The sequence below is a fragment of the Battus philenor genome, unplaced genomic scaffold (genome assembly GCF_028537555.1).
Source record: "Battus philenor isolate CCGP_79_NKW_IND1 unplaced genomic scaffold, ilBatPhil1.0.hap1 SCAF_6, whole genome shotgun sequence".
In the NCBI taxonomy this organism is placed as follows: domain Eukaryota; kingdom Metazoa; phylum Arthropoda; class Insecta; order Lepidoptera; family Papilionidae; genus Battus; species Battus philenor.
This window is the reverse complement of record NW_027181726.1, coordinates 10,173,646-10,188,984: the sequence shown is the minus strand read 5'-3', so window position 1 is coordinate 10,188,984 and position 15,339 is coordinate 10,173,646. Positions and strand designations below refer to the sequence as shown.

The following is a 15,339-nucleotide window of genomic DNA, read 5'->3' as shown; positions in this document are numbered from 1 at the left end:
TCTTAATATGTAATAAAAATTTGGAGGTGTAAGTGCGCAAAGTAAATATTTATCTTACTTGACCTTTGTTAATATAATTTTAGATAAACATCGTATTCGCGCCGAAGTTCCAGTATTCGATCTCGGTCCGGCTTCACTAGGGATGCCTTGTATAAGAGATTCGCAATGCCAACAGGTGGATCAAAACACAAAATGTATGAATAAAAGATGCGATTGCGCGTATCGGACCAACTCAACATCTGCCTGTTCAGCACGAAACAGAGGATGTTTGCCGGGAACTTTTCAGGTAAGAAAATAGACAAACAGTATATATACATTACATATATCTTAATTATTCATCTTTTTCAACATTTTGCTTTTATACCTAAATAAAAATATCAAATATAAATAATTAGAATTTAAAATCGTAAAAGCTGAACTTTACTTAGCAAAAGAAATATTCCTTCCAAATTTTAAATAATTGTGACTTACGGTTCGAAAGATATAGCGATGAGTACAAAGGTGGAAATCTATAATTCATAAAGAAAGATTAAAAATTTTGCGAATATGGAAAATTTACACGCGCAAGCATACAATTATTTGTTAAACCTAAATGAGTATTCGTCTATGACTATTGAACTACATTAAGTAGATAATTTCGAATAAATAGCATACTATTTGTTACAGTGTCGCTCTACTGGAACATGCATAAGCTGGTACTTCGTTTGCGACGGTCGCAAAGACTGCCCCGACGGTTCGGACGAAAAGTGTCAAGGTACTGGGAAAGGTCAGTAACTGTCCATGCACTGATTCATTTCATTGCACTCGCCTACTCTTTCAACTTTCATTGTAATGGTTTGGATTTCCTTTCATGTGTAAACATTGTTTAACTGTCTATAATTTTATATAGACCTATCTGGTTAATTCAATAATCAAAATCATTAGGCATCGGTCTGATCTTAGGTTAAGTTTTTATATTTAATTTTATTCTTATTATTGAGGACTAGGCATAACAGATAACTCTTGGCATTAATAAATAAAATGTAAAAAATAGCTACAAACAATTAAACTTAATGAAAAAAAATAGTTTCTAAAGAAGAAGAAGAAGTTATATCTATTTATTGATTTTTATATTAGAATATATGCTATATTAACCATTAATTTAATTCAATACAAAGCAGGATTGCAGGAACAAATGGTAAACATTAATCCTTTTCAAAACCAAAATACAATAATCATATCAAAAAACGCTTTCCTTATTTTATAGTCGTTATTATTTTTTAAACTATTGGTTTTTGGATTGGGTATACCGTATATTAGTTGACAGCAAATGAGTTATACATTCACACCTTTCAAGTTTTTACACCTAATAAAGGCTTAAATAGAGGCTTCTAGTAGGCAGCCAAAAGACTTGTAAAAGAGATAAATTTTATTAATATTATTAAGGCATAACGGGAGAGATTTCATATCCAGATGGTACTGGCGAACGTTGTCCAATGCACGCGTTCCGATGCGGGGGGCCTGGTTCGCAGTGCGTGTCTCGTGCCGCCCGCTGTGACGGTGTAGTGCAATGTCCAGCCGGCGAGGACGAGAGGAACTGTCGTGCTACCAGGCGCAAGGGGTAAGTTCCCGATAAATTGACAATTATCATTTCAGCCATAGAAACTCCACCGCTGGACATAAGCCTCCCTCATAGATTTCCAATAAAACCGATAGGAAGCGACATTCAAAAAGATTAAAAAAATTAAAAAGAAGCAGAACTGCATTCAGTTTTTCAAAATGCGTAAAATCCGAAAAATAACACCCTGCACTTTTACGGCATCGCTCGATAGGGTCAATCGTAAGGATCACATCTCTCTGACAAACGTGGTAAATTAAACACAAGGAAAACCAAGAAATCTAAACTTTTTAAATTAAACGCAAAAAAATTAGTTGCTCGAAATGCTCCATTTTGTTGGATACAGAAATTTATTCTTTTAAGGAATTCATTCCTAGTAACTTTTAATATCGAGGTGTGATCAATATTTAAAATCGCACTATGCACCTCAGCTTTTAACTCGTTTACAGTTGCAAAGGAATTTCGGTTAATTTGATGTTTTACATATTCCCATAAAAAATCCAAAGGGGTAATATCTGGTGATCTCGCAGGCCATCTGTTTGTGCCGTTTGTACCAATCCAGGTAATGAAATCGTTCTTAGCATGGGCAGTGGTGATTCTGCTGTTATTTTTTGTGTGTGTGTCATTTAAAACATCTCCTGGAAGGTAGCATTTCTATTTCATGCACATTTAACAAAGCCTTTAATCGCAAACAATAAACGCGTTCCGGCTCACCCATTGCCGTGCAATCCGACACTGTATGGAGCTTCTTCTAGAAGATTTAATTACTATCGGTACTTCAAGAATAAATAACGTAACAGTCTAGACCAAGACTTCCGAAATTTCTCTCGAGCTTAGCTACTATGCGTCTATAGCGTGCTATCACCTTAATCCAAGAGAATGTGTGAAATCGAAAGGGCAAATGGCGTCATTACTACAACATTGATTATTATGCGGCGAAAAATATATATTTTTTAATTATAATGTTCATTAAAACTTTTCAGTTGCCCGCGACATACATTCCGGTGCGGTTCAGGCGAATGTCTCCCCGAGTACGAGTTTTGCAATGCGATCATCTCCTGCAAGGACGCTTCTGACGAACCTTCTCATCTCTGCAACGAACAATCTAGGTATTTGAAACTAAACATTGTTGTATCAAAGATCGGTGACACTCGGACACTAAATACTCCTTCCTAATGCTGGGGAACGTGACCTCAATTGTACAGTGATTTTATGTATTACGACATTCCTCAATTTGCACCGATTTTCCGCAATGTATGCAACATCAGGAACATTTATGTGGCGCTAATTTGATCAAACTAGAGTCGATTAAATACGTTAATTCTATTACTAAGGAATTTCACAATATCATTTTCAAAATAATGCTATTCCAACATCTGTTTCTTAATAGAAAAAATGTCTGGTAGAATATGCGTTACAATGACTGATCAAATAATCTGATGCCTTAATTTATTTATTCGCTAAGACATGCAATGGAGACGGCTCTAATGAGTTACGGATTTTTGGATGCATTTTGTCATTATACTTACATATATGCAAGATACCGAAGTCTCGGTATTTTTGAACGTAGAAGTGCTTTCCATAACAGGACAACACTTTAATGTTGGTACAATATTCGTCCAAACTCGGGTCTCTAGATTATATTTAAAAATATATCTTTTTTTGGTTTCGTTGGGGAAATTTTTCGGATGTTTAAAATATCCTATCGCTGGGTGCCCCCAAAATAAAAAGAATAGTAAAAAGTTCCCTGTCCTCCTTAGTACTTAACTTTTAACTTTTAATTCTTCCCTGTCAGTCAGACAGTCCCTCGCGCTGTACTATTCTGGATAGCACATCCCAGGATATCCGTTGTTCACGGCACCTTTTAAAAATTAACATAACTAACGTAATCATTATAATGTCTTTTCATAACAATAGAAGACATGTGCCGTTATGTTTACTCACCAAATAATACCACACAATGACCAAACACCAACGTAAAACACCATGAAGTATGTCGTACGTACACATTTTGTTGAAATGCATAGTTTGACCTATTAACATGACACGTGCTTTTACGTCTGTCCACATTTGATAGCGATGGGCGTTATACATGGTTGGAATATAAGATAAGCAACGGAAAAATATTTTTACCGTGATTCATAAAATAACATGACCTTCTTATTGATGTATATAGGAGAAGAAAAATATTGTTTTTACTTTGCTTACTCGTGTTTATTATTTGTTGTTAATGAAATTATTGGAATATTAACAAATATTCGTTACTATTTCCAACAATAAATTTGCTTTTTAATTGGACACATTAAGTTACCAAGAAATATTATAAGATAAGTTTGTTCGATGGAATTTATCCAGGGGTAAAAAGTCGTAAGCTCTGCGGTATTACATTTTAAACGTGTTATTGTCGTGCACAACGACAGTGCTGTGCAGAATTTTAGCTTTCGAAAGTGGTGGTAATGTTTGAAACGTAATAATAGACCAAGACTAGGTTCGGCCCTCCCGGACGCCCTGGAGTCGGAATGATCAACACCTTCTAAGGTCACTTTCCATGGAGCGTCCGCTCAAGTGACGTAAGGGCTCGGCGGCTTCTCGATCCGGTAATAAAGTAGCAAGTATTCGCCCCTGAAGCTACTGATGTAGATTTGCTACCAAAATTCGTCATCTGCGCCTCAAACCCACGGAATCTGTAAATGCTAAAAGGGGGACCGGGGCCCATCCATTAAAAGAAAACCTGTTTTATACTATATAACACAAAACCTTGTATAGTACTTTGTAATAGGTTGTGCTCTGATCACTTTCTAGAGAAAAGTTATCCTATATATTAAATTATTTTTATTTATTTATTTATTTTTACCTTATCTAAACTGTAGTATAAAAATAGATGATAACTATTGAAGCCATAGTTACCACGACTTAAATTACAATAAATTTAATTGTATAAAAATTTATTGTAATAAAAGTATTTATTAAATGATTTCCTTGATGATTTAAATTTCACTCTAATATTTTAGTAATTAAGTAGTTGTTATCTCAAAAGAAAACATAAGTCTGTATGCAAGTAGATATGTATGTAAGTAGTAAGTAAATAAATAGATATGATGACACGCATCAATATCTCTTGATATTTTTAAGAATAAGTCCAAATTGGAACCCAAGTTATATGAAATTAAAGATTGGCACCGTTTATATGTACAATTTTATACGTCACTTAAAGTAAATGTGTGTGTGTTTCTGGGTGCAGGTGGAGAGCAGCTGACTTCTGTCCTCTTCGGTGCGGTAATGGACGCTGCCGCAGCACAGCGGTCGCATGTTCTGGACGCGATGGTTGCGGCGACAACAGCGACGAAATCGCCTGTACAGTCTGTAGTACGTAACGTTTACAATATTAAATCAATCATGTTTAAAGCAATATTGTATTGCTAAAGGTGTGAAATCATGAACCAAAATCCCTTTCGATAGTCCATGCCCCATGTAATGTCATCATGGTGCGACTTTAAAAAAACAATTTAAGATCTTTCCTAACCAATGGAAACAGGAGTGTGACGATCCCAGTTGAGGACGTGTGCTCGGATTTCGTCTCTATAAAGAGATTCATACCAAGCGGTAGATGTATATTTGACTAAAAACTGTATAAGTACATAAGCTTCTATGATATCCGACAACATCGAGATACCGAACATAAAAGTCTTGAGCTGAAAAATGGAAATTCGATAGACGTCAAAATGAAGACATTTTCAAGTTCTTTTGTAGCTAATGATAAAAATATGGAAACCACACTACGTATATATTTTATACTACATATTAAATTGTAACGAGTGTGAAAAAAGCTATACACAAATACTTTATATATCATATTATTATGTGTAAAGAAATAACAAATGACAATATGACGTTTACAATTTTTGTTTTAATTTTTACAGGCTGTCCAGCCCCACCACGTAAAGATTGAAAGCTGTTACTCTGTGAAAAATCTATGCATTCCCCCGAGTAGATCTCAAGTTTGAAAAAATAGATTATCTTTATAAATCTCTACGATTAGGTGCACAAATGTAATGTTCTAAAAATCATTATCAATCAAGACTTGTTCACATGTTTTCTTTATATTTTATTATCAAAGTATAGACGCTATGAAGAAACACTATTTTTACACAAATACGTCATGCTATTATGAGCTTTATATAAATATACTTTAATTTTTAGAACACATTTAATAAATAAATCGCGTAATCATCAACTCATCACGAATTTAAAGTATCATAGTGTATTAATTTATAACGAATTAACATTGATATAAATTATAAATCTGAGAAAAAGATAACCTTAAAACGTTACGCTGCATTAGTTTACACACTACAGATAACAATTTATTTTTATTATGAATAATATTATACTTTTGGAATGTGTTTGTAATATCTCAATTTTAATTCTTGCTTGCCATTTTGATACATTCCATGTTATTATCAACTACATTTTTAAATTTGATTATAACACAACTTGATCGGTATATATAATTCAATAAGACTGAGGAGTTTGTTTCTATTTTACTTTTATATACTATTTATATAAAACTGTCTTATAATATTTTTCTCAATAAGATGACATTTGTAAATATAAATTCTAATCTATTTTTATACTAGCATCCGTTCATCTACTTCTTATGTTTATGTTCGAATATATTTATGTTCGAATATATAAAATTAAACAAAAACATTTATACATATTTTTGCATTGTTTACTGCGTTCAATCAAATCCATGTGATTACACTATTTACATTTCTAGTGTAGTAATGCATTACAATTGATCATTTAGATACTGTAAGCTTATAGCCGCATGAGAGCTGGTTGATACTCGTAAGATGAGATTATTGAAGCATTTGCAGATCTTAGAAGCAATTTGCTTAACACTTACTTAGATATTCTGATTGTAATGTTTCTTAGATTACGAAATAGAAAAAAGATTATGGAGAGAGTTTAAGAATAGATTATATTCTATACTAACACCGGCATATCGTTATTCTATTAAATACTAATAATAAATCGAATTCTGCATTCTAATTATAATGCTTGAGAATAAAAAAAAGACCTTGTTTTAGATACAATTAGAATATTATTTAAATACAAAGATAATCGCGATCTATCCCTATGTACGTCTTGTGTTACATAATACTGTTTTTATTTAACCACCGAAATATCTTTTGTTGTATAAACAGGAAATGACAAGAAATGTGTGTATCCATAAGTATAACATATATTTCTCTTATTTTAATTTTAATACCCTGTGTTTAATGTAACGATCATAATTAACTAGACCTTAAAGACGCAAATGTTTATGTTTTAGTTTCATTAATGATATGGGGTGTAACTTATTGTAATATAGTGTGCCACGTCCGTGTGTCTGTGTGAATGTGATAAAATTATTTATTAAACCTTTTATACGATTAAAGTGAGTTGTCTTATTTCGTTTCCAACAAATTGTAATTTCTACACTTTCGACTATATCCATCCTCTATAACCTTTTAAAAAATCTTTATACAACATTTTCACATTGAACGTTGCCTATGTACTTCACTAAATTCGTTACTTGTAGTTGCCGCCACTTGCAACACAAACAAGACATTAAAAATGTCCCAGGAGAATGTTTGTAGTCGAAACACGCTTTCGACAACGCGACCACAATGACACCCTTGCAAAGCAATTTAAAGGCAAAAATAAAGTCGAACTGAGAACATAAAGCGGAAGACAACCCTCGATACTCCCAGTGGAGATGCTGGAGTTTCTTCTACGACTTGTTCTTCCAGCGCTAACGCTTTAATTAGTGACTGTAATGTTATACAGGCAATAGCAATAGACTAAGATTTTTTATAGACCGGACTTTCACGAGTACCACGAAGATTCCGCGAATTCAGACTGATTCGTGTTTTTAATCAGAGTTTAATATAACGCGATTGGGGTAATTTTAGAGTTCCATAGAACTGGGACCACAATTGTCACCGAAAGATGGTGACAGTGCATAGAAGCAATAATAATTAAAATTGTACACCCGTGTTTCTACGTTTGGCCGCATACGTCGCACAAAACAATTACGAAATTAAATTAATTGAAATAAGAAATTTTGCGGCACCCAGTCTTTAACCACACCAGCCTTTTAAGAAATCTTTCGCTAGCCGACTTTATTTTTTTAAACATTACAAATTTTTTTACGAGACGAACAGTATGAAAATTAAGACAGTGATTTTTTTAGAAAAGCGTCCATGCTTTTAAACTCCTTTCGGAACAATATTTTAAAGCGAATGAAACATAATTTTATGTTAGAAACACAGCATTTTATTTAAATTATAAAATATTATTGTTTTAATAAGTACAGTTTACATGTAAACGTTTACTTTTCGTTATTTCTTTCGTCCGTTATTTCTTAATAAAAGACGTGACAATTTATATTGACATAAACCTATTATAATACCTTTTATGCGTAGGTCATAGCTCCCAAATACCGCCATTGAACCCATTCTATGGTGTTCGGTTTTTTATAACATTCTTTGTGGGAGGTAAATGCCCTAATCTGTTTAGTATTGAGCAATCGACGCGGCCATAGCTCGACATTTCGCCTTCTAGATATATACCAATAGATGTCCAATGGAGCAAGAAACTATTGTGTACAGTTAATCATGGTTAATGTGGTAATTCAGCAAAGTAATCAAAAATATTTTTTATAGTGCAAAATAGTTAATAAATGGAAAAAAGAAATAAGAAAGTTCAAAATTAGATTTTATTTTGTTTTGATAAACAGGAATATTCAACATTTAAAAAAAATGTCAAACATTTATATGTATGGAACTTATAAATATAAATTAATGTATTAGAGACATTAATATTGAATGTTATTAATTTTTAACAGTATTATAAAAAAAATATAGAATATTCCAGCTAAACCATGCCTAACTAATGCGCAAACACCATACGTTTTTAATTAATATAGATGAAGTAAGATTGTTAATGCTAATGTAATATATATTTGCATAACTGATATGTACATAGTTTATAATGAACTTAAAAAATACTCAAAAGTAGTTTTCTTAATTTATTATTTTAGTGCCATCAGGCGTTTAAAAATAGAACGACGAAGAATGACATTATCATTGTGTCATTGCACAAACTCAATTATAAAAATATTAACAGATGGCGCTGTGCACACTTTTCCATTTTGCTTATTTAAAAATGTTATTTAGTTTGTTATACAAAATATAGTTACAATACAATATTACAAAATTTCTGGCAGATTATTGTTTACTAACTTCATTCATATCATATAATACAATAACAAATAACTTTATTCGTTACGAAATAAAAATTTAACAATGTGAACATTTTAATTATAGTATTTATATACGCAAGATTAAAATGCCCACGATAGCTCGTTCATTAAGATTCTTTTGCAAAAAACAGAAATAGTCTCATTAACTTTCCAATAAACTGCAGGAATAGTTAAAGTAAATACGTCTTTTATGGCCAATAAAATAGTATAATCAAAAGAACTCATAAAGCAAAATTATTTGGGATATTGAGAACATTTGATTTTTATTTTAATTTTATCAATATATGGTATATTTAATTGATATTTGAGTTGCTTAAAAAGATTGGACGTAGATTTTGTGAAAGTTGGTATTTAATAAATTTGATAATAAACTTAAATTCGAACTATCATTGTATTACCTAATAAAAAAATTAAGTGTATTTCAAAATACAACAAGATTTACGTACTATGTTATGTAATTATATATATTCCCATAGAATTTAAAATAAACAATTTTATATAGATCTCAACAAAATTTAAATGATTTAAATATAAGCAATTCCAATATTGTTACATAAGGTCATCTTACAATTGATGCATACATTGTTGTAGGAATTGTAACAAACAAACTAGCTTTTTGTGTCACCGTCGCGTATGTAGTATTTATCTTTTATATATCCTTCTGGACGTAATTTATTAGTGTACCAAAAAGTAAAAATAAATAAATGAATTTCTCATTTCCTCAATTATTTATTTAACAAGCTATATGCAGCGATGATTCGCCGGAATGCTTTATTTCATTAAAGAGACGTAATTGTTGGTAGACATAAACTACTCTTAAATGCGATTTTAAATAAATTAATATCATAAATCGATGGGAATTGGATCATAAAATACTGCATTTTATTACTTTCGAATGAAATAAAACAAATTAAATCCGTCGACCGCATATGCACTTAAATCGTTAAATATCATTTTTAGAATAGTATTACTTCTAATTTTTTTTCTACTTTCGATCATGATCTGAACATATCACCTACATACCACGAAGAATTGTTTGTTTGATGTGGCGTTGGGCGTAGCACATCGCTCGTACAATCGACGACTGTTACGGTCCGAAAGATTCTCGATTTTCGACTACGAGCCAGTAGACGCGGCGTGGTAAGGTTCCTCACTAAGTACGACATATTCACGGTCACTGGAAGTCGCGCAAGACCGATCATTGTGGCGATCTACAGAAGGCTATGCCTTCCATTGAGTGTCTTGCAATCAGCTGACGCAATGATGATAATTTATTTCAATAAATCTTGATAATATTTAACCGAACCTATGAGTTTTTTGATAAATTTAACACCATAAGTTAACAATAACTTGGCTTAAGTTGCGTGTAAGTTCATAATTGTCGTTCGTCGTTAATGATTTAAATTTATCGACAACCGCAACATCGTTTTCACCAAACAACCTTCAATAATCGTGTCTTTAAATTAAAGAAACGTGATTATAAAAGAAAACGCTTAATTGTAAACATCTAAAGTGTATAGCAGTACCTTGAACATAGTATATAATAGTTCCACCTTGACGAATTTCAAATTGTAATGAATACCTATAGGTATTGGATTTTAACGGCACGATTAACGCAGTTATTATAAGAGTTTTTTTAACAACTAAGACAACTCTAACTAAGCATGCAGATGATACGTCAATAATGTTATGTATTTAAAAAGAAAGAATATAATTGGTAGAATATTCGACGTAACTTCTTTCTTTTTCTTTCTTCTCTATTTGTATATTATTTTATAAAATAGCTTGCAGGTGGTACTTCTATTTAACGAAAGCAATATTTTTACCAAATTTTAAGTCTCTGAGCTTTACGGTTCTTAAAATATCGAGATGAGTCTTTAAGTCTTCTTTCGTTCTTGAAGTCTTTAAGTGAATTCTTAGATACAGGTTGATCGGTTCTAGATATGAAAACTTTACTATGGTGAAAGTGTAGGTCATTTGTCAGAAAAAACCATTTAAAGCGTCCTCTTCGGTCCTGTCGCTTCGAACGCGTAATTTACATTTTTTTTTTATGACAAAACTTTAATTTGTGTTTCAATAAATGCGTAAATTTTTCAAAATGCGTTAGAATTGAAATAATTAATTTTATAATAATATATAAATTAGTTTCGTTAAAACTTATCATTATGTTTTTATATAAACCTATTTATAAAAACCTTGAAACTCATTAAGAATACCAGCGCTGTCTTAGTAGGTTGTTCGTTTCTATTTGTTAGTACAGCTGTTATGAACAATGAAACATAAAACCAGCACTTTTATTAAAGATATCTTGTATCTATGATGCCTCTGACCGATATTTTTTTACTTTGGCGTTATTTAAGTAAAGAATAAAACTGAATATAATGTAATGGGTTACGTTGAGCATTCGTGAAAGATTGTCAATTCCTAACAAGGGTGGTAAAATAATATTAATAAACTAAAAAAAAATTGTAGTATGGCAAACTACTACTTGTTAAAATTTATTTAAGTATGTAGGTAGCGATAGAGAGGCCTATAACCTAAATTTCGGAGCGAGATCAAATAACCTAAAACCAGTCGTCGTGACGATCTATGTGAGAGGCAGACATGCCTTGCAATGTACGTCAATAAGCTAAAAAGAAGTGAAAAAGAATTGTTGATGTAGTTACAATTGTCGTTAATGTTATTTATATTTTCAAAAATACTTTTTTAACATAAGACTATCGTTATTTGTCGTTAATTGTAATTACCGCAGTAATTTTAATTATTACTTTGTATTTGTATGTAATGTCATTAATTTCGTTGATAAACATTAATAAAATAAATAGTGACTCAATGCCTTGAAAATAATGTTTTATTGTAAGAATAATGTTTGCGAAAATTTAAGACGACATATTTTTGATGAGCCTTATATTATCGTAAAATAATAGTTAATCGAAATATTTGACTATTTGCTTTAAATTTACTGGTTTCAAATGAATTCATCCTGCACACTTGACATGTTCTACCAAAATTTTAATTATTACAACGAGTTGTCTGAAGTGACAAAGTATGTTTGACGCGGCTAGTCCAATAATACCAGCTGCCCGGACGTCGCTTTTCATGATAAGTGGTAGTTGTCATTAGTTGTATCCCCTTTACAATGAAGATAACAAGGCAACAAAAAGTGCGCAATTTTGTGTTTCCCGTATACTCAAGATGATAACATGATTGATAGAAACTAAAAGAAAATTTAGTTCCTCTATAATGGTCAAAAATACGCAATAATTCATTCCAAAGCTATATTATCACTTGAAAAATCTATAGCATTGTATTATTACTTATTTGTAAAAATAAATGAAATTGGAGTGTCTATTTGTAATATTAGAATAACCGTTTTTTACTTCATGCATATGAATATTTATACAACATTTAAACATATATACATTTTTGAAATTTTTGTCTGCCCGACTGTTTGTTTGTTGTTGTTGAAATTATACTAGCAGGTAGCTGATTACCATTTTTATTTTTGAAAAATTATTTAGTTAAAAAAACTAAATGACCTAAGTAATATTTTTGTTAAATTCCACGCGGACGAAGTTGCAGGCACAGCTAGAAAAAAAATTCTAAAAAAAATTTGAAATAATAATTCTTCTTATTTTTCAGCCGATAGACGCCCACTGCAAAGCATACGCCTTTTTTAAAAATCGCCAAGATGACCGCTCTTGCGCTGCCGCATCCAATGTCTTCCACAACTTTAACTGTCTTCGGTCCACCGATTGGGGCAGGGGACGTACCTACGTCGCCTCTACCGACTCATTGTCGCTGTTCGAGAACTTTCAGCCCTTACGGCCACTGGTTGCACGAGTAATGTGCCCCGTCTACTGCCAATTCAGACGAGGAATTTTTCAGGATATGCTGGTGATTTTAGATCTTCTGCAGATCTCCTTTCTACCTCGCAGCGAAACTCCGAGCATAGCCCCTCCATTGCTCTCTGATGGACCTTTTTATGAGGTCTGTCATGGTTGCTTAACCATGTCTCGGAACCGTATGTCATCATACAACACACATTGGTCAAAGACCTTCGTCTTCAGACTATGTGGTATTTTTGACGAAAAGATGTTTCGAAGCTTCCCGAACTGGATTTTCATATTGAATCCAAAAAAATATAATTTTATGAGAGCATTGACAGAAACTAAAATCATCTATCTCTATCTATCATCTTCTTATTACGGGATGAAATCAAAATTAACTTTACAAAAAACAACTGCTCTTCGCGAAAGTAAAAGACCAAGTGGGGGATTACATATCCGCTAGTCTGATTAAGTCAATAAATACGACTAGACTCTGCTGTTTTTGAGGAAAATAAAGGTTAAAATGGCATGGAACAGTACCTTTAAAAATGATGAGAAAAGAAACCATTTAATAAGATCAAATCACCTTTTACTACCATTTTAACGATATTTTTCGAAACGTTATTCATATTTTATAACGATTTGCTCACCGCATTAAGTAATTAATAACTTTTTAGGTATAACTTATTATTTATTAACTTTCTTTTATAAAGTTTCTATAACTCGTTTATTTATCTTTAAGTTCTTACCATTTTCGTTTGTCCATATAATTGTATTTGCAACCAAATAATACATGGAATATATTTTATTCTTATCAGAAAAGAAAGTAACTAAAATTTTGTACTTGTTTTAATACATTTAAAAAGTATTTGAAACAGTTGATTCTTTTACCTAAGTCATCTCCTGTCATTTGTTATTTAAAAAAAAACTGCTATTTAAAACAGTTATTATTAATCATCAATATTTCAATCGTAGAACATCCACAGCTGGACAGAGGCCTCTCCAATATATTTCCAAAACGTACTGTTAATCTACCTGTATCCGGCGTCTCAACTGCCTTAAGATAACAATAAGGTAATCAGTTATCTCTGCAAATAATGGTTAATTTAGTATGATTGTAAGGAGTAAGACATTACAATTTAATATTAATTTTGTGGACAAAGGTAAATGTGTACCCGACTGATATGAATAAATCACAAATGTGATTTTGATGTTAAAGCGTAAAAAGAAACGACGTAGTTTTAAATTACACTTTCGCAGTCACCCCTCCGGTGACTTCCCGGTAATGATATCGGTATCGATTATATTCAAAACCTTACCCGTCACGTGCATCTTATCTAAGACCTTTGGTCAGTCATATGAATTCTCAAAAATTCATCATTTACTATCGCCAACATAAGTGATTCATTTTCGCTAATTTTGTTTGCTTGTCTTTACTGATAACAAAAGATAAAATGTTAAAGATTCTTCATTATTGTACTTGAAACAAAGAGCACTTGAAAATGTAATTAATAATAAACTTGTTAAAATTGAAGGGTTGGGCAGACATTGATTCAGATAATAGATAAGTCATTAAAGAGTCACCGCTGACCCGAACATTTGAAGTGAATCCAAATTAAATTCAATTTTAGATTGAATGACTTTTTTTTGTAAATGTACGAAATTTTATCTAATGTTCCATCCATTTTTGTACCCTTTGCTTAAAGTGACTGTTATAGAAACGTCAGCTGACCAAGCAAAAAAATATTGGATAATATAGTTTGTAGTTTGTTTGTGGGAAGTCTCGTAACTATATGACATATAGACGACATACGACGATATAGAGTCGCGAAAATCGACGTTTTTATCTTTGGTTGAGGCCTGTGAATTGTAGAGGGCATTTATCGGTTGACATGACAATGAGACAAAGGAAACAAATCTGCCAATGTCTTTTTCTGATAAGCCGTCGAAATGCAAACAATTTGCTTATTGATTATTAAAAACAATGAACAATGTCGCTCGTCTGCGATGTTCCGTTTATAATGCTTTCATTAAGTACGTTTCATTAAGTACTTTTACTTAGATCATCATGAATGTAATAAAACTGCGATTGAAACGCTGCGTTATGCTTACATTCTGAATCATCACTTGCTCACTTTAGTTGTGTAGTTTTTATACCTGTTTACCAGAAAAAAGTAAATTACTACATGTTTTAATGTTCTTAACAATAGGAATAAGTCCGCTTTAGAAGACATCACCCTCATATTCTCCAATATTCTGTATTTTTCTCATATATATCCAATCACGACCTGATTGAAAGATAATATAAAGCTTTTAATTCATTTTACTTTATGCCTTCTTCCACAAAAGTATTAGGAACGTTTGGATTTCCCGTTTGAATGATTCCCTGAACAAATCAAATAAATCTATAATAAAAATACACAAATAAAATTTTATTCTCCTAGTGTTTACATGTTAGTACATAATAAGTATAGTATTTACTTTTACATATGTGTAGACACCTGTCTTCTATTGTCTCTGCACCACCTCATTATACAAATTGTTAAAAGGGTAAATAAATTAACGTGTAAATATATTTTTAAATAATGGTTCCCCAAGCC

General features: G+C 31.8%; 1 protein-coding gene across 1 annotated transcript in view; it reads left to right on the top strand.

Annotated features, from left to right (window-relative positions):
- LOC137930554 (uncharacterized) overlaps nt 1-5,777 on the top strand; it is a 45,354-nt gene extending 39,577 nt beyond the window's left edge. The window contains exons 5-10 of the mRNA XM_068773846.1: nt 84-286; nt 667-766; nt 1,453-1,600; nt 2,581-2,706; nt 4,839-4,963; nt 5,518-5,777. Of these exons, the coding sequence (XP_068629947.1) occupies nt 84-286; nt 667-766; nt 1,453-1,600; nt 2,581-2,706; nt 4,839-4,963; nt 5,518-5,546 (731 nt within the window). The 3' untranslated portion in view covers nt 5,547-5,777. The remainder of the gene's footprint in view (nt 1-83; nt 287-666; nt 767-1,452; nt 1,601-2,580; nt 2,707-4,838; nt 4,964-5,517) is intronic.
- The last annotated feature ends 9,562 nt before the right edge of the window (nt 5,778-15,339 follow it).